The following is a 22007-nucleotide window of genomic DNA, read 5'->3' on the forward strand; positions in this document are numbered from 1 at the left end:
TAGAAAAGGCACGTGAGTCCTCGAAGCTCCTTTTAATCACTGAAGCTTTCTCTGAAAATACTGAGTGATTTTGTGATTTAAAATAAGGGATGACTTTCAGTGCAGATGAATGCCAAGCAATGAGGAGGGGACAAAACAGACTTATAGGCAAAACCTGTGCCTATAACAAAACATAAATCAGTGACTAGTTCCTGACTTCATGTTGCTGCTCAGGAAAAGGGCATTTGGTTTGTTTTGGGTAGTTTTCTGCAAACATCTGTTCAGTCCTAGCTTAAAAAAAAAATCCCTGTTTTGAATATGATGTGCCATTTTACACGCTGTTCCAAGATTTAGTAGAAGAGGAAGAGGCATGGAGAGGAATGGCTTCTGAAAGAAGAAAGGGAAAATGAAATGGGGGCTAATAAATCTGTGATGAAACGGATGAAGAAAGTCAAGACGTATGTTGTAGAACTTGCTGGCAAAAGGTGCTTCGGAAGACAAACCCATAGTGGTTTCAAAAGTAAATTGGACAATCCCACGGGGGAGGAGAGTTTAATTACATGAGATTTGGTGCAGCCTATGATTCTGGGCATGCAAATTTTAGTAATTGCTACATTTCTGATGGCTGGACTTAAAATACTTGGACAGTATCATTCATACCTCCCAAGTTCTTATGCTTGTTCCTTAGGCATCTGTGCCTTTCAGAAACAGCACACTCTGTCACTTAAACCTTTGAATAAAGAGCACCAGTACTAGCACCTGTGTACCCAAAAAGAAACATGCAAAAGAAGCTTGACTGATTTTAAAGCATCTATTTGGATGTGTCCCCAGTACTGTTGCAGGGAGGGGAGTGTTTGCGTTCAAGGTTTGCTGTGTAAGCGAAACTGAACTTCTTAAGAATTTAGGAGACAATAACAGTGAGGCACAAATATCTTAGTGGAGCTTGGGATTGCAGTTTTGGATAGTTGTGAAGTCCTGTGTTACTTGCTTTGTTTTTAACTCTGACATCTGACATCATGCATTTTAATTGTTATCTCGTTCACATTTTAAAGAGGTTTCTTTTTTTCTGTCTTCTGGCAGTGGAATGCAGATGATGATGCCCTTTTCTAACATTGGTGTTTTGTACCTATCTTCCTTTGGACAAGAGCAGTTCCTTTCTTATCTCTTATTCATAACTTTTTTTTTTTCCCTCCAAGGGCAGCTGCATGAAATTGGTGACTGTTACCAGTTTTTGATCAGCAGCTGCAAAACAAAGTAGTCCTCTTAATTTCATTTAGTATCTGTATGGTGAAGCTTTGGCTTTGTGCAGCAGTAGTATGTCTTCACCTCTGAGATCACGTTACATTAGCAGTTTGCAGGTGGAACATATAACTATAAGCTGTTTGTTTACCTCTTAAACAAACACTGTTCTGCATTAGTGGACAATATCCAGAGTAAACTGTCTTTTTTCCCTTATTTATTTTTGGATGCTCAGTTTGAAAAGAGCAGGCTGTGTTGTTTTGTTTGTCTTTTACATGTATTAAAATGCAGAACTGCTTTTGGTTTGTTACGAAATCCTATTTTGAAACATTAAAATGTAGTTGTAATTAACCTGAATATAAGTAACTTCAGTGCAAAGTTTTCGTGCGAGGAAATCTGTGGCAATACAGTTAATTGTCAATGGCACTTTCTTATTTTGTACTCATTTGCTGCAACACATGTCCAAGATGTGCAGCAAAACAACCTTTTGCCAGTGTATATATAGCATGAATCGCTGCTTTATGTCTCTGCATTGTCTCTTCACCCCTGAGGATCAAATGCTAAAAGAAAGAGCCCTCTGTGCTGTCAGGTGTACTAGGTCCCAGACTTACAGGGATAATGACAAACACTAACAAACCTGTTTTAACTCCTTTGATGCCGTTTTCTGATCCGTATTAGCTGGCTGAGTCTCCCTGCACAGAGGTGTGGTTTCTAAAGTTAACAGTTTTTTTTATTCCAGCTTAAGGATCCTAAAAGTGTATTTTCAGTATTGCATATAGGAGTATTCTTCCACTGAACTGCAGCTTGTGGTTTGAAACTACAACTGTTGACAAGTGTAAGACAGCGTTTATATAAAAACTCAGAAGGTCTCTTGTCAGTTCAATAAGCATGAAAAGAGGCCTGTAGCGTTTACATCTTGGTCTCTCTTGCCAAAAGTTTTGTCTCTCAAAGTATATAATCATTACCTCTTACATCTCAAAAGTCATTTTCTGGTATTTGGGTATAACTTTGGAAGTGTGAGTTGTGGGAAAATATAGGCTCAAAGCTCTTGCACGAGTTTACTGACTCTTGCTTTGGCTTAATCTAGTCTATTGTGCTCTCCCAATTTTCCTTGTTTTTCAGTATGGCTAGGACAGCAGAGAAAAAAACTTTCATTGGGGTTTAAAAATCAGAGATGATTTCAGTTGTTTTAATTTACATTTCCTATGGGGAAAAAAAGCCAATGAAGCCAGTGATGCCATTTCATCTTGTTTTCCTAGTGAAATATGGAACAACATTGGTGTTCCTGCAAATTCCCTTTCAAGGGAATTCTTTTAAAGGAATGTAATTGCCATAGTGTGGTTTACAAGGGAAAGGTATTGAAAGCATCCCTCATCAACTTCATACTTGGTATGCATCAAATTTTTATTTATTCTGCTGAAATGAAAAAAAGGAATTTCATAAGCCATGAAAAATTCGGGAATAAATGTGAAACTTTTTTGACAGTATAAAATATTAATTTTCTGTTTAATTTCTGCCTCTGAAACTGATCACAAACTGAATCCGGTTTCTTACTCTTCACTTTAAACAACTAAAAAATCATGAGTTGTCTTTAACTTCTTCACAAAAAGTGATATGGTGAGAGAATTAAATCACTGTTACAATGAGAAAGACCTTAAAAAGTAAAATAAAACCTTATTATTGTGTAGCTCTTTTAATAGGCAACTTGCCTAATTCATCATAACATTTATAATAAAATGTTTATTTTAAAATATTTTATGTAAAAATTTCATTTATATCTGAAATACAAATAGGAAAATATATAATGTTCTAAATTTTGATTATTTTAGTCTCTTATTGTCTCTCTCTTATACTTCATATGGGTCAAAGTAAGCAGCATTTGAATACAGTGAAAATATCAAGATATTCCAATTACCTGGGTGAGCCTGTTTAATGTCTTCATTGGACCCACAAGTGTTTGAAGTATGTTACAATTAAAACCAAATATTGAAATCATAGCATTGCTTACTATTAGAACTCTAAAAATACAACTTCTTCAGAAAGATAATGATGAGTTAAGCAAGATCCATCATCATCATGGCCAGGCTTTGCAAAAAAGATTTGGGAAGGGCTCTACCCACGTTTGTTACAAGCACGCTGGTGGCTAAAAAGGCCAATATGAGATAGACACGTCCGGTTGCAAAAGGCACAGCAGAAAGACTCCTTGGGTGGTGTATTCTGCAAGACACGGTTCTTTCTGCGTTGTCTTTTCTCCTCGAGAGTGATCCTGCGTGTGTTCTCAAAGGAAATGGCAGTGTTACAGATGGTGTGTCTCCAGGCCTCCTGATTGGAGGCCAGAGTAGACCAGTTATGGTGATCAATACGGCCAAGGCTGAGATGTTGTTTCAGGGAGTCCTTGTATCTTTTCTTCGAGGCTCCTCTCTTGTGGCAGCCGGTGGCAAGTTCACAATCTTAGGGAGGCGGTGGTCCTTCATCTTTGAGACGTGTAGCAAGATCCATCAATGGCATTAATTAACAACTTACTTATACATGGTTTAACTCTACTTTTTAGTAAAGACCTCATATGCATGATGTTCTGAAGTGCCTGTTAGTAAGATAAGAGCTGTGGATTTCCAGTAGATTTTAGTCTCAGACATCAACTTTCAGAAAAAGTCTTTCTAAACTTTCCTGTCTTGGCCTGTAACACACTTTCACACATTTTTAACTCTCCTGTCCCCTCCTTCTGTGTATACTCCATTACTTCAGTATGACAAATTCTATGGAGATTTTACATGGAGGCCTAAACTTACAGATGACTTATAGATCTAATGTGTTCTCTTATTTTCTCTTGTGAATGGTAATTATTTGGTATTATGTTTTTAATGTGGAGTGCATGAAAACCTGTCCCTTCTGTGACATGAGGAATGGCCTGTTTACTTGCATGCCTTCAAATTCTGTCTGTGTAAGTGACTGGGAACAAGACCATAAAGACTTAATGCCCTATTTGCCAATTCTAATAACAAAAATTGTTTAACATGAGAAAGATCTTATTGTCTATGAATCCATTAAAATATCCTTCACCACATGGTCTTGCTTCCCTCTCAGAGAGCTATAGTCTGTATTTCTTCGTTTCCATTTTTCTTTAAAGACTATTGTGTTTTAAATTATCTTGTCAGTGAAGTTCTTTATTTGGTTTATTGTGTCTTTTTCTTCTGTATATTAACTTCTGACATTTGCAAAAAAAAGACTTGTGCTTTCTTTTCACAATGTTGATGCTGTTAAATGACTTTAAAATGTTGGACAAGGAGAAAGCAGAGCGTTAACTGACTGAAGTGCATTGGTATTAGGAAGGTTAAATACACCTTTCTCTCCTTCTAAAAATAAGTATATGATGATTGGTCTGTTTGGCTTGTTTTAAATGTATTTTCTCAAAACTGTAAAATTACTTTCTTGAATCCCTTTCTCACTTTAATTTTGCTCTGTGCACAGTGTCTATTTCAGTAACTTCCAGGGGACTGGGTTTTATTTACTGTCTATTCTTAATATGACTTAGCATTTTCTTAGCATTTTCATGCTAATAGGGATTTTGAGACTGGTGGACTAATAAAATGCAATTGTTCTTGTTTAAACTGTTTCCAGGTACATCCACCTTTATGGAAGCATTAGCAGCAAATGGTACAACCAACATACAGACATCTGTAACAGGAGTGACAGCCAGCAAACGAAGGTTTATTGATGACAGGAGAGATCAACCTTTTGATAAAAGGCTACGTTTCAGCGTGAGACAAACGGAGAGTGCATACCGGTACAGAGACATTGTTGTCAGGAAACAAGATGGATTCACACATATTTTGCTATCAACAAAATCATCTGAAAATAATTCATTAAATCCAGAGGTCAGAACAATTCTGATTTTGGGAGGGGAAGGGTGCTGGGGGAATTTGAAGTCCTTGCCTCATTTATGCCTCTTATTCAGGCACAAACATACAAAAAACAAAATACAGATTCTTGCAAGATGTTACAATTACAGTTGACTTTATGCATAATTCACTTGAGTTTAAAAACTCTTACTGACAGTGTAGATGTACTGTCTTTTATAACACATGCAGTGATTTACGAAGTGCAACTTGAAAAAGCTTTAGCCTCAATTAAGGTTATTTTTTTTTTCTGTACTGGTTGCATGTGCCATCTGCTGTCCAAAGTACAGAAATGCTGAATGAGTGCTTCAGTTACAGATAACATCTAATAGATCTTTCCTTAATGATTTAATTATCTTAGTCTAATTACATTTTTAAAATGCAAAGCTTCTAATACTTTAACTTTCTTTTTTTTTGGATAATGAAGAAAGTTAACTTTTCTAATATGATGGTTGAGTGGACCCTAAGGAAAAATTAAAGATGTGGAAGATCTCACGGGGGGAGAAAGGGAAGAGCAACATGCTACTTTTTAATGATGGATTAAAATAATTCTTATGAAATTTTTATCTTTCAGGTAATGAAGGAAGTCCAAAGTGCACTGAACACAGCAGCTGCAGATGACAGTAAACTTGTGCTGTTCAGTGCAGTTGGTAGCATTTTCTGCTGTGGTCTTGATTTTATTTATTTTATACGACGTTTAACAGATGATAGAAAAAAGGAAAGCACTAAGATGGCAGAAGCTATTAGGTATGTAAGATTATCTTTACTCATCTGATGGGTATCCTTCATCATGTAACCTGGCTTGTTTTATCTTTTTCATTTTAAAAGCCTCTAATTCAAAAAGATCACAGACATTCCCCTGTTATGAGATATACTGTACAGCACTTCTTTACACTTTCTGTCCCTTTCTCTTTGGGTTATCATTTCACACATCGCTATTTTTACTTTTAAAATTGAACTATGAAAACTGTGAATATGGTAATAGTCCTACAGTTAAAACCAATTTTAAAATACTTAAATAGCCATAGGGTTTCAGGAAAACAAATTTAATACACAAAAATACGAGATGTGCATTGAACGAGTAACTTGATGTAGTATGTTGAGAGCAGTGAAGTGATGGATATTTTAGAGGAGTAGGTTAATACTAGTGAACATCATCTCAACGCTAGGTACCAAACCTAACAGTTAAACAAAATGAGCTGAATTACTACTAAGTAGAAGAAAATATATGGAAAAGAAGTATGTGTCTCAGAGACGTGTTTTCACAGAACAAACAAGTAGCTTATCATTTGAACACTGGTCTTGAGATTCTGGTGTCTTGTATACTTTCAGAGTATCTGTATTCTTTCAGAGACCTGTCTTGTGTTGTTATTATCGATATTCAAGAAAAGGCCATGTGGCAAGTAAAGTCTGTGTCATTGGAGGCACAGTTGGTTCATAAAGAGGATTGTAGTTATTTTTGTTAAAGGAAATTTTTCAGTCTTTCCGTGTATAAGTTGGTTATGCAGTAACTTCAGATGTGGCCAGAGGCTCTTAACACTGAGCTTCTATCACTGGTTTAATTTGGGCCCTTCCAGAAACCTGATCTTTCACCTATTATTCTTTGTTAATAAAATGGTCAAAGGTAACTTAAAAGACCTACAAATACATCTCCCCTTTCAAATATAATAATGGTATTTTTCATTTGTGTGCTAGAGATTATACTCTCTGGAATATTCAGACAGGATGAACATTTTCTTAAGTCTCTGAATGGGATGTTTGCATGATGACTTGTGTAAGATGGTTCCAGAAATTTTTTTTGCTTTTAGCTATTTTAGTTCACTTGAATGAGTTAAGAAGCAGCATGATAACCTTTAGTGATGAAAGTAATACAGTAAAATTGTCCTGTTTCACAGAAATACAAAAGTATGTAATGCAGATAAAGAGCAAACTTTAAAATAACCTCTATGTGTATACGTACGCATATGCTTACTTTTTCCTGACAAGCTCTTGAAGGCGTTACTGTTTGAGAACATCCACACTTTGTGGGTACTGGAATGAATTGGTATTTTTTTGTTGACAATGAGGATGAGAATGTGCATTTGTAACTTAATAACATAGTACCCAGAGCATTATGACCAACCAAGAGAAGGTAGACAAGGAGGGAAAGTGTACAGGTGTGTGATCTGTGATAATAGAGCTCTACTGTTCGTGGTTGGTTTATAACTTTAAAAGGCAGATTTATTTATTACAAAAAGCTGTGTCCCAGTAGTCCAGAAATGCTCCTTAAGGAAAATCATTAATGCTTTGCCCATCTTCATTTATACCTTATTACCTTCACTTAAAATACATGTAGTTACCTTATACCAATGCCATACGTAAATACAGTGAAAACAACTAGGGTTGTAGCCACAGTTTTGGTGCCCAGAGGTGAGGTATGGCTGCAGCCTTATCTGAGAATGCTGTGAGGCATGTGAATATACCTCAAGTGACAGGTCAGCTGATGCTTCTGGGAGGGGTGTTAAATCTGAACCTGCCAAACTACTGTGCTTTATTGGGCTGGGAGCAATGCTAGGCTTTTACAGAAGCAGAAGATGGTCAAGGTTGGAAGGGTCATCTTGTTCAACCTGCCTCAGCTCAAGCAAGGTCACCTAAAGCAGGTTTCCTGGAACCGTGTTTAGGCTGGGGTTTTCTAATGTATCTGGAGATGGAGAGTCCAGGACCTTGTTGGCTGCCTATTCGGTCACCCTCGCAGTAAAAAAGTGTTTCCTACTGTTCAGGGGGACCTTGTGTTTCAGTTTGTGCTCACTGGGCACCACTGAAAGGAGCCTGGCTCTGTCCTCTTTGCATCACCCTTCAGGTATTTATACATGTTGATGACAATCCCCTGAGCCTTCTCTTCTCCAAACTGAACAGTCCCAGCTCTCTCAGTCCCTGGGTCATCTTGGTGGCCCTTTAATAGACCATCTTGAGTCTCTCTTTCACTAGAGAGCCCATAACTGGCTCTGGACACCAGGGCTGAGCAGAGGGGCAGGATAACCTCCCTCAACCTCCTGACAACGTTCCTCCTAAAGCAGTACAGGATACTATTGGCCTTCTTTGCCACAAAGGCACACTGCTGGCTCAAATTCAACTTAGTGTCCGCCAGGAATCCTAGCTCATTTTCTGCTGCGCTCCTTTCCAGCTATTTGGCTTCCAGCATATATTGGTGCCTGGGGTTGTTCCTCTCCAGGCACAGGACTTTGTACTTCCCTTTGTTGAACTTCATGAAGTTCTCCAGCCTGTCAAGGTCCCTCTGGATGGCAGCACAACTCTCTGTTGTATCATGAGCAAACTTGTGGAGGGTACGCTCTGCCCCGTCATCCAGATCCTAAGTGAAGCTGTTGAACAGTGCTGGACCCATCACCAACCGCCTGGGGTGGAACACTAATTACTGGCCTCCAGCTAGGCTTCATGCCACTGGTCACCGCCCTCTGGGCCAGCCATTCAGACATTTTTCAGTTCACCTCACTGTCTGCTCATCCAGCTCATACATTAACAGCTTGACTATGAAACTCTTATGAGAGACAGTGCTAAAAGCCTCACTGATGTCTCTGTAGGCAATATCCACTGCTCTTCCCTCATCCACCAAATAACCACCTCATTGTGGAAGGTTGTCAGGTTGGTTTTGAAAGTAATGTTACTATAGAGATTAATTATTACGGAGTTTTCAAGAGCTGGTGTATTTTACTCTCTCGATATATGAAGTGAGTGCATGTTTCTGTTTCTCTTCAGGAATTTTGTGAATACTTTTATTCAGTTTAAGAAGCCTATCATTGTAGCAGTAAATGGCCCAGCCATTGGACTTGGAGCATCTATATTGCCTCTGTGTGACGTGGTTTGGGCTAACGAGAAGGCTTGGTTTCAGACACCATACACTACTTTTGGACAAAGTCCAGATGGATGTTCATCCCTTACATTCCCTCGGATAATGGGCCTGGCTTCTGTAAGTAGCTTGCAGGGTAGGGGCCGACAGCTTCACAGTTCAGTTGTGATAATTTATCCAGCGTAATTTCAAGACTTTTTGCCTTTGCTGTGTTGTCTTTTTCTTAGTTTTTTTTCTTTCTCTCATGAAAACCTTTCATGAGAAACCACTCTTTATAGCTTCTCTGCTCCATGCTCTTACAAGCTAGTCTTCACCTGCATGCACGGAATAGAAAGAAGGTGTGGGACTGAATCCCACATCATGGGCACCTTTAACCCTGATGGTGTGGGAAGGGTTATGTCCTGTATACCAAGACACACCTTCCCTGCCGATGCCTCTGAAGATCAGCCAGCAGTGTCTTGCGTTCAGCACAGCATCAGAGTGTAGCAGAGAACGGGCTACTCTGCCCTCGGTGTTGTTAAGTGGCAGAGCACTGTGTCACCACCCAGCAACAGTCTTACGCTAGTATGCAACATAAGTATTTCAGCTTCCATGCACCCGTAACAAAAAAGCTATTTAAAAACCCCTTACCTACATTATTTTCATGTTCCTTAGTGTTTTTCATGCTGTGTTCTTTGAAAACTTAGACCTACGTCGCATTCCAGTTTGACCAGTATGAAACAAGTGCTGGTAGCTACACCTCTTTTTCCAAATTTGCTTTTTATTGTAAAAGCCAGTTTTTTCCCTGTAGGTATTTATTGATTTAAAAATATAGATTTCAATATACTAAAACACCACTTTGATCAGATCTAATGACTAATTGTATAATGTCTGGATTTAGTTATTAGAAGAGAATAGAAAAGGTAACTGAAATAGATTAACAGTTATAAGAGTATCTTTAATATTTTAGCATGTTTCAAACTACTGATTGTTCCTTTCCCTTTTTATTTGGCCATCCATCTGCTCATCCATCCATTCCATCCATCCTCGTCCTTTAGAGACTTGTGGTTGTTACTTTTAATTTCTTTAGAAGTTGTACGAAAAACACAAGAAGCTCTTCCCTAGTATACTCTTCCATGTGTGTTTGTGAATGCTTCCATTTTTAAATATAAAGATTTAAATTGAAAGCTTCCAGTGCTAACAATTCCATAATGTTCAGTGCAGAAGGGGAGAAAAAAAATCCACTGTTTTCATACTATCCCTGACCCTCTGCAGTATAGCAACGTTGGTGCTGTATGGGACAAAATTGAACTTTACTCAGCAGATTTCATGAAATATGTTCACAATCCATACTGAAGACTTTGATAAAGCAGCATGCTTTTCATCTCTAAAAGGGAGACAGAAGTCAGCAGAAAGATGTTATGAGTGAGATGCAAAACACTCAGGGGGAAAAAAATTAAAATATCATACAAAAGAAAGAATTAAGCCCTCTGTATGCATCATAAAATTTTCTACAAATGTATCAATTCAGCACTATTAGTCCCACCTTTAACTCTTGTAAGTCAGATTCAGTGTAATGTTGTTAGCAGCAGCAGCAGCTATGTAAAAATCTTCAATTGCAAGATTGCTGGAAGTATTTTTCCTGTGGGATCAGTCTTGGCTAGTGAACAGGTCTATCATGGATAGTTTTTTTTCACAGAATACATTCAACAGCAGTCTTATTACAGGAAATCTGAAGCCCAAACCTTAGAATTCAAAACTGATACTGCATATTGGGAATACCAAGAATTTTAGAGGTGTTCTCAAACTTAGCTTTTGAGTATGAAAATAATCTGCAGTAGAGATTAAGGTGACATCTGTATGGAGAGATATGCTATTGTGTGTTTGCTGTGGAGTTCTTGCTCTGGTTGTCTGGTCTGGGTATAGAGCACAGGAGCTGTGTGATCAAGCATCACACACTGGGTTTCCCTGTCAGTCCCCAGTATGCTTGGCAGTATTACTTGTGCTTTTCTGTCAGTCATGAGGGGTACACGTTTCCATAGTGCCTGTAATCCACATCAGAGTCAGGATCTCGGGTTTTACAGACACCAACTGTCACCTGATCATAGTGCAAGAGAACTGAGATGCTCTTGGCCCCACTACCTGTGGCCTTGCACGAAAGGTCCCTGGTGAGCCTCAAAGTTCCTCTGTGGAAGGAGAAAGACAGACTGGGTAGAAAATGAAGGTTTCTAATGAGACTCTTATGTTAATGAAATATTTTTATCAACCTCATTTCTATTGCTATATTGTTACCTTTCTTGGAAAGTAACTACAAGTGTGTTAATTTTTACAGCAGGTACGAGGCATGATTATATGGTTAAAGCTTATATAGCAGTGGGTCTCCAGCATATATTGTGTGTAGATCAGAAGTGAAGATGCCAGAGCAAGACATTTCCCTTCAAAACCTGTTAAGTGAGAATATTAATGGGAATGCTCATTTTGTGTGAGGCTTTATGCTAATATTGTGTTACAGATGGCAGAAATAAGATAACTGCACCATTCTCACTTAAGTTCTTCCATGTTCAGGAGAATTCAGCAATTGCCACTTAGTTTTAGGAAAAAAATTATCAAGGTTTTCTAGCATTAATTTTTATCCATGCTACCAAAGATACATGTGAAGAATATGTAGGTCTGACCAAATGACTTAAATTTTTGCCTTTCCTAATTACTATTTAGATTGACTTCACATTTTGATCTTTGATATACACATTAAGTATTTTTTAAAAATATTTTGAAGGAATATCCACATCTGCACATCTGCTTAGGAGAAAGGATATCTCTTTTTAGACAAGCTTGTGTACATCACTGGTTTTTAGCTAGTGTTCCAGGTTATTATTATTCACATATATTCTGGAAAATTAGAGGGAATGGTTAACGAACCTTTATATTTAATTTTGCATTCACAGAAGGCAGAACTGTAGGAGTATAGAATTTAACCATAGTGCAAGAGATTTGAGGTTTTTATAAACTAATATATGTGAATCACAGCTTTCTGTATTAAGTATGAGAGATGTGCTGATGATAAATTTTAAGGAAGGAAATGCCAGTAGAATCCAGATTTTGTATTTCATTACAAAGGGGCAAGTAATAGACTGCAGATATTAGACTTCAAATTGCTTCATCTGTAAAATGTCAACACCCACAGGAAATAGATAATTTGAGGTCCTTAACTGAAAGTTGCTGAAATAATTACCAAAACTTCCAGTATTAGAAAACATTTAAAAACTCAGAATTTTGCCCTCAGGTTTGGGTGTTTCATAGCAGCATTATTTCCTATATTTCAAGAGTCCAGTAATGGGTTTGTCATACTTTTCAGTGCAAATAAGTCATTAAGAAACAGTAAAACTGATTCTTTTTTTTTCTTGAGGTTTACTATTACTCTGACTTTTTAGTTTCCACTGGCTGTTTCCATGCAGATGTCACTGCAAACAAAGTTTAACTATGTAAGAAACTTCTCTAAAGATAGAATTAAAGTGGTTGTAGGACAAAGCTTTAATGGGGAAATTAGTAAATAGGGAAGTGCATGATAATTACAAATCAAAAATATTTACAGAACTGGAGACCACCTTGTTGCATAGAATGTAGTAGTCAGTTCTGTACCTTTAAACTATGTTCAAGACCTTATAAATACTGTTGGTTTTTAATAAGACTGCTGTATAAGATTTTGAAAGGATTTATCAGTTCGATGTTGAACTTCTGAAGAAGATGTGAATGTTTATTTTCTATGAATTTGTTCAGAAATTGGCATACATTATTATAAAGGGCAAGCTTTGTTGTTTTACAAATTTGCCAGGCATTAAAACCTATTGCCACATATACAGATAACCAAGTAAGCAATACTACAAGAAAGCCAGAGTTAACGAACATTCACAACCAGGAAATAACAAAAGATATTTTCACATTTAACCCTTAATCATAGACCTCCATATTTTAATAACTACTGACATAGTACTAGTCAACAACATGGACCAACCATCTGTAGACCAGTCTTTCTCTTTTTTAATTAAAACTTGGAAGAGCTATAGTAAAAACTATTTCGAATAGTGCAGGCATTTTTCTTGTTCTTTTCAAACATTTTTCCTTTAGTGAGTTTTGTCTCATTACATTTCATACCAGAAGTAACTTTTTATCCCTTCAGGCCAATGAAATGTTGTTCAGTGGAAGGAAGTTGACGGCGCAGGAAGCTTGTGCCAAAGGACTCGTCTCTCAAGTGTTTTGGCCGGGAACATTCACACAAGAAGTAATGGTTCGAATTAAAGAACTTGTCACATGTCATTCAGTTGTAAGTTTCCTTTATTTTCTTATATTTTTATGATTAAATGAATAAAAATTACTCCAATTATTATTAGACTGCATCGTTTTATCCTCCAAAAACAAAAGAGACCATTTTCATGAAACAAGGAGTGTATTATAGTACAGCAATGGTTTTTGACATATTTTTATGTATCTTTCTGTTTCTGGGGATTTTAGGATTTTTTTTTTTTAAATTTATATCTAACTCTTCTTAACCATGATGTACTCTGGCATATAATAAAGGACATAAACCAGCATTGGATTTTTTATAATATAATTTGGTTTTAACATAGTTGCTTAAGTCCAACTTACTCTAACCAACAATGTAAACAGTTGCCGTAATATCTGCACAGAAACACAGATATCTTGAATTGTCTTGAGTTGTAATTTAAATTACCATGGAAGTAAATAGTCTTTGACATTATGTTTAACTTAGTTTTATGAGTAACACCTAGTGCAGTCATGGTTGTGTGCACTACTGGCAGTTGCACAAGACAGCTAAAACTGCCACTATTGGATGCTTTTTTGCAAGAAAAGGTTTAGTACAAAATAACTGTCCTGTGTGTTCTGTGCATTAGAAATGTTGGATTTTAAAGCAAGTTAAAAGTTTTCTAAATGGAAAAGCATATGAGATTTTTTTCAGTGTATCTTAAGTGCTCAAGAAATTCAAGATCTGCCTAGTTATTAAAACAGTACTGAATAATAGTGTTATGCGCGTACCAAAATGGACTTGGAGTTTTCCCTAGTTATACGACCATATTATTGTTATTTTATTGTTTTTATTATTTCCACATTTTTCTGCACTTTTAAATTGTGTTGATGTAAGGTAAAGGAAATTTTGTGTGATGCTACATGAAAGACTATAAGAAATGTTTCTTATAGTCATAGTATGCCCATGAATTGATAAGCTTAAGTTCATAATCAACTTTTGGATCCGTTCATATAACCTGTAAGTGCATGTGTTGCTTAGTTCTCGTGTAATGCTAACCCAACTCCCCTTTTTTATTTTTGGCCTAGGTACTTGAAGAATCCAAAGCTTTAGTACGTAACATCATGAAGGTGGAGTTGGAACAAGCAAACGAAAAGGAGTGTGAAGTTTTGAAGAAAATCTGGGGCTCAGCACAAGGGATGGACTCAATGTTAAAATATCTGCAGAACAGAATCGATGAGTTCTGATGAGATACCCATTGACACTGGAATTGTATTTCTTGGACATCAGGGCAAACAAAATATGCCCATTTAAAAAAAAACCTATATAAACTAACCCCTTGTTCAACTTGGGAACAGGAGTGGACGTACACACCCCCCTCCCCTTTTATTGTCAAGGGGTTTAAAAGTACTGTATCACTTAAATTTGAACAAAACTCCTTTTTCCCTGATTGTTACATGCAGATATATATACACACACACAAGTGTATGTGTGTGCATATATATATATATGTCTTTTATATATATATAAATGTAATATGTGTGTGAGAGCGTGTACGTAGACACACACACACAAGCTAAAAAATGATAGAGTGCACTACCAAACATCTCTTTAAAAGCTCTAGTTTTTGTTATCTTTGGCTAGTACTGTATCAAATAGAGAATTAATTAAAAAGTGAATGGTGTTGCATTATTTTCTGTGTGGCAGGGAAGTCTGGAATAATGCTTTTCTTTTTCATGAGAATACAGAATTGAAACGGGTATTAGCCAGCCCTTACTTTCTCTGCCCAATGAGTCAGCTAAGATACAAGCTGTTGTCTCAGAATAAGGTTGAAATACCTCAAGTAATGGAACATTCTGAAATTTTGGGGAACTAGACCCTATTAAGGTTAAATCACACATATCCCCAAAAAGAGAGTGTGCTCAGGATGAATAATGCTAAGAAAACACTCTGTCCTTTTTTAGGAGGGAGGTATAGAGGGGTGGGAGGAAGGGGGCAGGAATATGTTTGATTCTTACCCAGACAGCATGAAGAAACCACTGTCTCTTAGGGAAGGGGAATGAGGGAAAGTGGGAGGGAAATGGAAGGGGAAAGGAAAAAAAAAACCACAACACAAAAAAGCTCGTTTTGCAGTATTAGTGAATCACTGAATATCTTATGTATGAATATCCTAAGTTATAAGTTAGTTTTAGTGGGTTTTTAAAAAGCCTCTCTGGGTTTGTTTTTGTTTTGTTTTGGTTTTTTTGTTTCTTTGTTTTTTTTCTTTTTTTTTTAATAACTACATAAGTGCTTCTGTTGCTGGGTGAGAATACTACTTCATATACAGTTTGGGTTTTGTTTTTGGTTCTTTTTTTTCCTATTTGCTGGTTTAATTGATGTATTACACCAAAAATGCATTTTATGTTCATAAATTTTAGTTTCACTTAGAATATATTATTTAATAAGTTAAAATTCTTTTGGCACACTATTAAGTAAAAAAAACAAAAAATCTTTTAAAAAAACTACCTTATATTAGATGTTTAATGTTCTTTGTCTATGCTTTTTTATTATTTGAAATATACACTATATGCAGTATGGTGTAAAAGAGTGCCCTGTGTAAATAGACCTATTTTGCATTCCTTTCAGGAGTGGTTATTGATTCCTGACTGCAGATATCTATTATTACTTGGGTATCTGTGCTTGCAATCTTATTGAATGTATTATGAAGAATGAAAAAGAAATCAAACCTTATTTTTGTACAGTTTTGAAGTTTTTACTTGGAACTGACCCACCTCCCCTTCCCAGTGGAGAGCTGTACAGTGTGTAAATCTGCCTTTACCTTGGATTGGTACAGTATTTTTGCATCTGTGGGACCTACTTCTTTGTTCTAGTAGTTTGAACTATATATAAACTGTACAATCTGTAAAGTTTTTATAGAATAAATATTCAGCTGTGAAAACTGGTTAAATAAAACTAATATTTCTTAACACATTTTAAATGTGGTTCTCTCATAGAGTTGTCTTTTTCAAAGACATTTTCATTCTGATTTTAAAGTAAAAGTTGCTGAAACAAATCTTGTAAATTAGAGGCTTCAATATTTATGTGGGTTTTTTTAAAAAGCTCTTCATTTCCTTAAAATTAAAACATGAATATTAGTTTATAGTTGCAAATTACATAGACATTTTCTCTTACAGCATGTAGACAGGGGAAGAAGACATAGAAAGTAATTCTAATTTTAATTATTTTGTTATAGTTCCGAAAGAAATGTTTCTTTGCAATCTCTTAAAAATGGGTCATTTTCCCTACAATGCTGCATTTAGGTTTGAATTCCTTAGTTGAATTTGATTTTATTGAAAGGGAGAAGGAAAGGTACTTTTGCCTACAGTTCTGTAATTAATTTTTCTGGAGTGTGACTCCAATTTATATGAAGATCCCTTTTCTTGCACCTATAAGGGCATAGACTCCATCTATGTCATCTCAGGGATTGTTTATGCTTTTCTTGAACCATGAAAGAACTTTGGGTCCAGCCTTCTGTTACATTGAAGATATTTGAATTGTACATTGAAGGTACAATTGAAGGTACAGGCAATTCACCTGAAAAAATAATTCTACTTGCTTCATTTTTTTTGGTGTGTGTGTTACTATCAGTCAGGCTGTTACGCTGCTTACAGTTTGCACGATAAGATGGGAGTAAGTTGGTGACTATGTAAATTCCTGTCTTTGACTGAAAAAAGTCCTTAGTTCAGGCCCATTCTTGTACACTGTCAGTGTCACTGTGCAGTTGCCCTAACTTTACATTAAAAGCAGTAGCTAACTTGACACTATTAGCAAATTATGTTCTGAATTAAAAATGTCTAGCTTTTGTCTATATACTGGACTGCGGGGACACTGTTTCGTCAGGAAAATACTGTCCCGTTCTTTCCAGTATAGGTGAGTATCTTTTCATGTGCGTGAAGGTTTACAGTTCTCTGAAATGGGTAACATTCCAGGCACTAGCAACCACAGCGAATTGACAAGCTCTGGCAACTGGGTTGCACCATAGAGTGTGCATTCCACACTGAAGTTCTATCACATTCAAGTTCATTTTCGGAAGAAAATAAGAGAAATTTTCTCCTGATTAGGAAATGATACCAGAGAGACACATGGGTTGAATGTACTTGGAGCTGTTTGAAAGCCACTTGTGTGCCTTAATCCCACCTTCTGCTGGTATGTTACTTTCAGCAAAAATAGGAAGCAGAGCAAAGTCTGAACTCTGGGTAAGATAACCTACAATAAAAGGTGTTTTGGGGTAATCTGAAGGTCTAAACCCACCTGTAGATTTTTTCCTTGTTCAAACTTCATAATTTGTATGAATCCAGGATTTGAAACAGTTTACTTGAGCAAGTCCTTCACTGGATTGCTGACATTGCTAAAAGACACTTCTCTGTCCTTCAGAAGCTGCACCATTATCATTCTGGAAAACAGGTTCAGGGGAATTAAATTACTTTTTTAGATGGGAATAATTTCTTAAAGTCAAGCATACATAATAGAAAAATAATATTATACATAATACTAATAACAATAATACATAGTACTGAGCTATAAACAACTTTACACAGATACAGTTCATACTTTACTCAAATAGTAGATAAAATAGGACTGCAAACAGCTATGGAATGAGGCAGCAAACAAAACATTTCTGGCCATATGGACAGAAAAAACTATCTTCAATAAATGGAGCCTATACTCTGCCTAGGTTTGTTGGTAGAGGTTAAAGCACTGTCACATTCATCTGGGACATTACAAGTATGCTTCTGAAGAGAGTAGGAGGGAGGAGATGCCTCAACTCATTTACAGTTTGCCACATGATTTTCCTTCCTGAAGAACTGCCAGTAGCTGTCAACATAGTCTGTCTTACAGAGCTTGTAGCAGAGTCCAAGTTGGCAACCTTCAGTCATGTAGCAGGGGAGCTCAGTTGTACTGAAGATGGCACGCTGGTGAATTTGCCTTTCCAAGGAAAGAAGGATCAGGAGGAGAGCCCCAGTATAGCACAAGATCACCATGGTCCTGCTTTCAGATTTCTCTAGAAAATACTTCGCTCACAGGTCTCAACATTTTTCTTTTTCTTACTCGCGAGACTGGCAGACTAAATCACACACTGGGCTTCCTAACAAGCAAAAACCAAATATAATTACCTCTTGAGGAACTCACAGGATGAAAAGTGGATTGATGTACACAGATTTTGAAATACAATACACGATGAGAAGATGGGTATGGAATTTCTGTTCTCATCCCTCCTGCACAGGGAAAAATACAACAAATAAGGGGAATTAGAAACCACCAAAAAACAGCGTGTAAGAAGTCAAAGGAGCTGCAGGAAGAAATAAAGGAATAGCAGATATTGTCCCTTAAGTCTTCATTCTTACCGTGCTCAGTTCTGGAAGAGCTACAGTTGACAAGAACACCAGATGGACATGTACCTGTTCCATATAGTTTGGAGGACATTATCAGTACTTCTGCCTAAACTCATAGAGACTACAAGTCTCATGTCTGCAGGCCCTGCCCTCACAGGGGACTTCAACCACCCTGATATCTCCTGGAAGGACATCTCAGGGGGAATCTCAGCAATATACATAAACACTCACTGGCAGGGAGCAAAGAATTGAGCCAGGCTCTCCTCAGCAATGCCCAGTGACAGGACCGGGGCAGTGGGCACACACTGAAACACAGAAGGTTCCCTCTGAACATCAGGAAACACGTCATTACCGTCAGGGTGACTGAGCACTGGCATAGGTTGCCTAGAGAGGTTGTGGAGTCTCCATCCTTGGAGATACTCAAACTTTTGAACATGGTCCTGGGTAGACAGCTCTTGGTGGTCCTGCTTGAGCAGCAGTGGGTGCGACCAGATGACTGCTAGAGGTCCCTTCCAACTTCCACCATGCTGTTAAAAACAAACAAACAAACAAACAAAAACCAACCAAACAACTTCCATTCATTTTCCAGGTTTCCAGTCATCATCCACAAACTACTCCTATGGCTAGGACTGTAGGCTCCTCAAGCTCTGCAGCCTTTAGTCAGCTTTTTGTGCTGGATGACACCAAATCATCCAGAACAAAGTAAAGCTCAACTAGTGTTTCAGGTAAAACAGGGTTAAAAGTCACCCTGTCTTGAAAAAGCATAAAGAAAATCATTAATGCAAAGAATAAGAATTTGTTTCTTCGAGGATAAAAAGGATTGCAGTACTTAACCAAAACAAATTCATGCCTTATACAGTACCTGAAACATTGCTTTGGCCTCAGCAGCTCCTTGAAATTTTGAATGTTTTTGCAAGATCTGCTTCAATCAAGTTGAACAGTAACCCAGCCACTGGCATTCATGCTTGAAACATAACCACATGGACTAGCCAAGAAGACAGCGCAGTGTGAGCCTTTAGGTCCAGTGTAACACATCTGTACCATATCGTCTGGATATAACTTACATCATTGCTTTGTAGTGTGCGTTTAGTAACTCTGTAGGGTGAGAAGTCAAGTTATAATGCTGTAATAAACCAGTATTTCCCAGATCCTGTTTTTCCAACAGTCATAACCCACCTCCAGCAAAATGTTCTGTAAAACTGTACCATTTGTCTCAGTAGGAAAAGGCACTCACTGAGGCCAACCTCAAAGTCATGTCCTGAGTAAACTGGCTGCCGACAGTAGCACCTTCTGTGAAATACAGATGCTGCTCCTTACAGCTATGAAATTTTTGGAATTCACTGAGTTTGTCAAGTTGGACTGGGATCTTTAACCAAACAGTATTATTAAAAAACCAAAACAAACCCAAACCCACCTGCTATGCCAGGAATAACTAAGACAAATGCTTCTACAGGAATCATGTTTGCATGATGTAAAGTAAAAATGACAAAATATTGTAGTTTTTTTTCCATGGTCAAATATCAAAAGACAGACACATCCCCATATTTCTTCCCTTTTCTCTACAGTCACACACCCAGCCCTCCTGCCTTTATGCTCAGAAAGAGTGGTGGGGATTTAAGCTGGAAACCTGATAAATCCAGAATTTACATGCTGGAAGCATTATTTTGGATCTAAATAACAGTTAACAAAATTAAAACAATTCAAAGCTGGGAGTTTTTGAACTGGATGACCCCTTGAAATAAAGGGATCAAAAACAGAAAACAAAGGAAGCCACCATGGCCATTAGAAGTTTTTCTGCTCATGCTTCTTGGTAGGCTTCTCAGGGCCAATCACGTGAAAACAGGAGTCTGCAAACTTAACTTTGTGATCTCAAGAGCTGTGTAACACCCACAGAAGTATTTCTGAAGACAGCATTATGCTGTGTCTTGGAATACTTGAAGATACACTTTCATTTTTGAATGTTTCTGAAAAAGTTACATGTTCATTCATGCTGGCAGGAAATTGTATTCTGGATAGAAATTAAATAAATCTGTGCATCCAGGGGAAGAAAAAGACAAAGGTCAGGTCTTGAAATCAATTTTCTTGAAGAAAAATAAACCAGAACAGCCAGTCAGATGGAGGAACTGGGGCAACAATTCCATAATCTCTTGGACATTTTGGATAACCTCTTTCAGCCCGTAAGAAGAGATTTAGTTTCCCTTAGAACCATAAACATCTGAAACCATTGATATTAGTCTGAATTAGTTCTGATTCTTTCAGTGGAAGATCTTTGCAAATTATTAGTCCTAATGATGTAAGGCAGGAAATTTGGAGACCTCATACAACCCAGCTCTCAGGTAGAATAAACACTTAAAAAATAATTCACATCCCTGATGCTTCTGAAAGGTCCTGGCACAAGAAGATAGACTATTGCGCTTAATACTTAAAAAAAATGCAGTCACGAAGTCTACAGTTCAGGTTCCCCTACAATGGATAACCCCCAACATCACACCAACCATTCAGATGAGAGCAAATGTAATTTTTCATATTCATTCAATTATTACATGCTGCTACAGATTTAGGCATCATAACTCAGCAAACAGGTTTTTTACAGATATTAAACAGTTTAAACATAATTGGTTGAAAGCATAGTTTTCAAAAAAAAAAAAAAACCACAGTGAAGTGCACAACAATTATATTAATGGGGCACCTCAAAACCTGAAAGTAAGTGAAAACCCAATATTGAAATGCCATTCAGCTCCCTCACTACACTTGTTAACAGCAAGATAGGTCCACCCAGTGCTCACATGGTAAGTTAATGCTTTGGGAGCAAAACTCACTGAAAAGACATGTTGCACATCTGCTTCTAGACAGTTCTTCACACACAGGCATTAAAACTGCAATTTTGCCACTGAACCAGTTACCACTGATCCTCAGCATGTCAATTAAGATCTCACTCTGTTTCAGTTCCCTCTCTAATAAATTGGTTTTGACTACTGAACTTTCAAAAATAAATAAAACCAAGTATGAGTGGAGACCTTGTACCTGTCTACAGCTTCCTTGTGAGAGGGAAGAGAAGGGGCAGGCACTGATCTCTTCTCTGTGGTGACCAGTGACAGGACCCGAGGGAATGGCCTGAAGTTGTATCAGGGGATGTTTAGGTTGGATATTAGAAAAAGATTCTTCACCCAGGGGGTGATTGGACACAGGAACAGGCTCCCCAGGGAAGTGGTCATAGCACCAACCCTGACAGAGTTCAAGAAGCATTTGGGCAATGCTCTTAGGCACGTGGTGTGACTCTTGGGCTGTCTTGTGCTGGGCCAGGAGTTGGCCTTTGTGATCCTTGTGAGTCCCTACCAGTTCTGAGTATTCTGTGATTCTATTATTCTAAGTAATACAGCAGTCTGTAGTGCTAATATATGTAAAATAATTCAACAAACAAGTCATATAAAAATTGA

General features: G+C 37.4%; 1 protein-coding gene across 1 annotated transcript in view; it reads left to right on the forward strand.

Annotated features, from left to right (window-relative positions):
- The window catches only part of CDYL (chromodomain Y like), a 107605-nt gene extending 91430 nt beyond the window's left edge, over nt 1-16175 (forward strand). Inside the window, exons 3-7 of the mRNA XM_027666786.1 lie at nt 4837-5093; nt 5689-5861; nt 8868-9078; nt 13115-13258; nt 14287-16175. Coding sequence (XP_027522587.1) covers nt 4837-5093; nt 5689-5861; nt 8868-9078; nt 13115-13258; nt 14287-14445 — 944 coding nt within the window. The 3' untranslated portion in view covers nt 14446-16175. The remainder of the gene's footprint in view (nt 1-4836; nt 5094-5688; nt 5862-8867; nt 9079-13114; nt 13259-14286) is intronic.
- The last annotated feature ends 5832 nt before the right edge of the window (nt 16176-22007 follow it).

The sequence above is a fragment of the Corapipo altera genome, unplaced genomic scaffold (assembly GCF_003945725.1).
Source record: "Corapipo altera isolate COAL_440 unplaced genomic scaffold, ASM394572v1 97, whole genome shotgun sequence".
NCBI classification, from domain to species: domain Eukaryota; kingdom Metazoa; phylum Chordata; class Aves; order Passeriformes; family Pipridae; genus Corapipo; species Corapipo altera.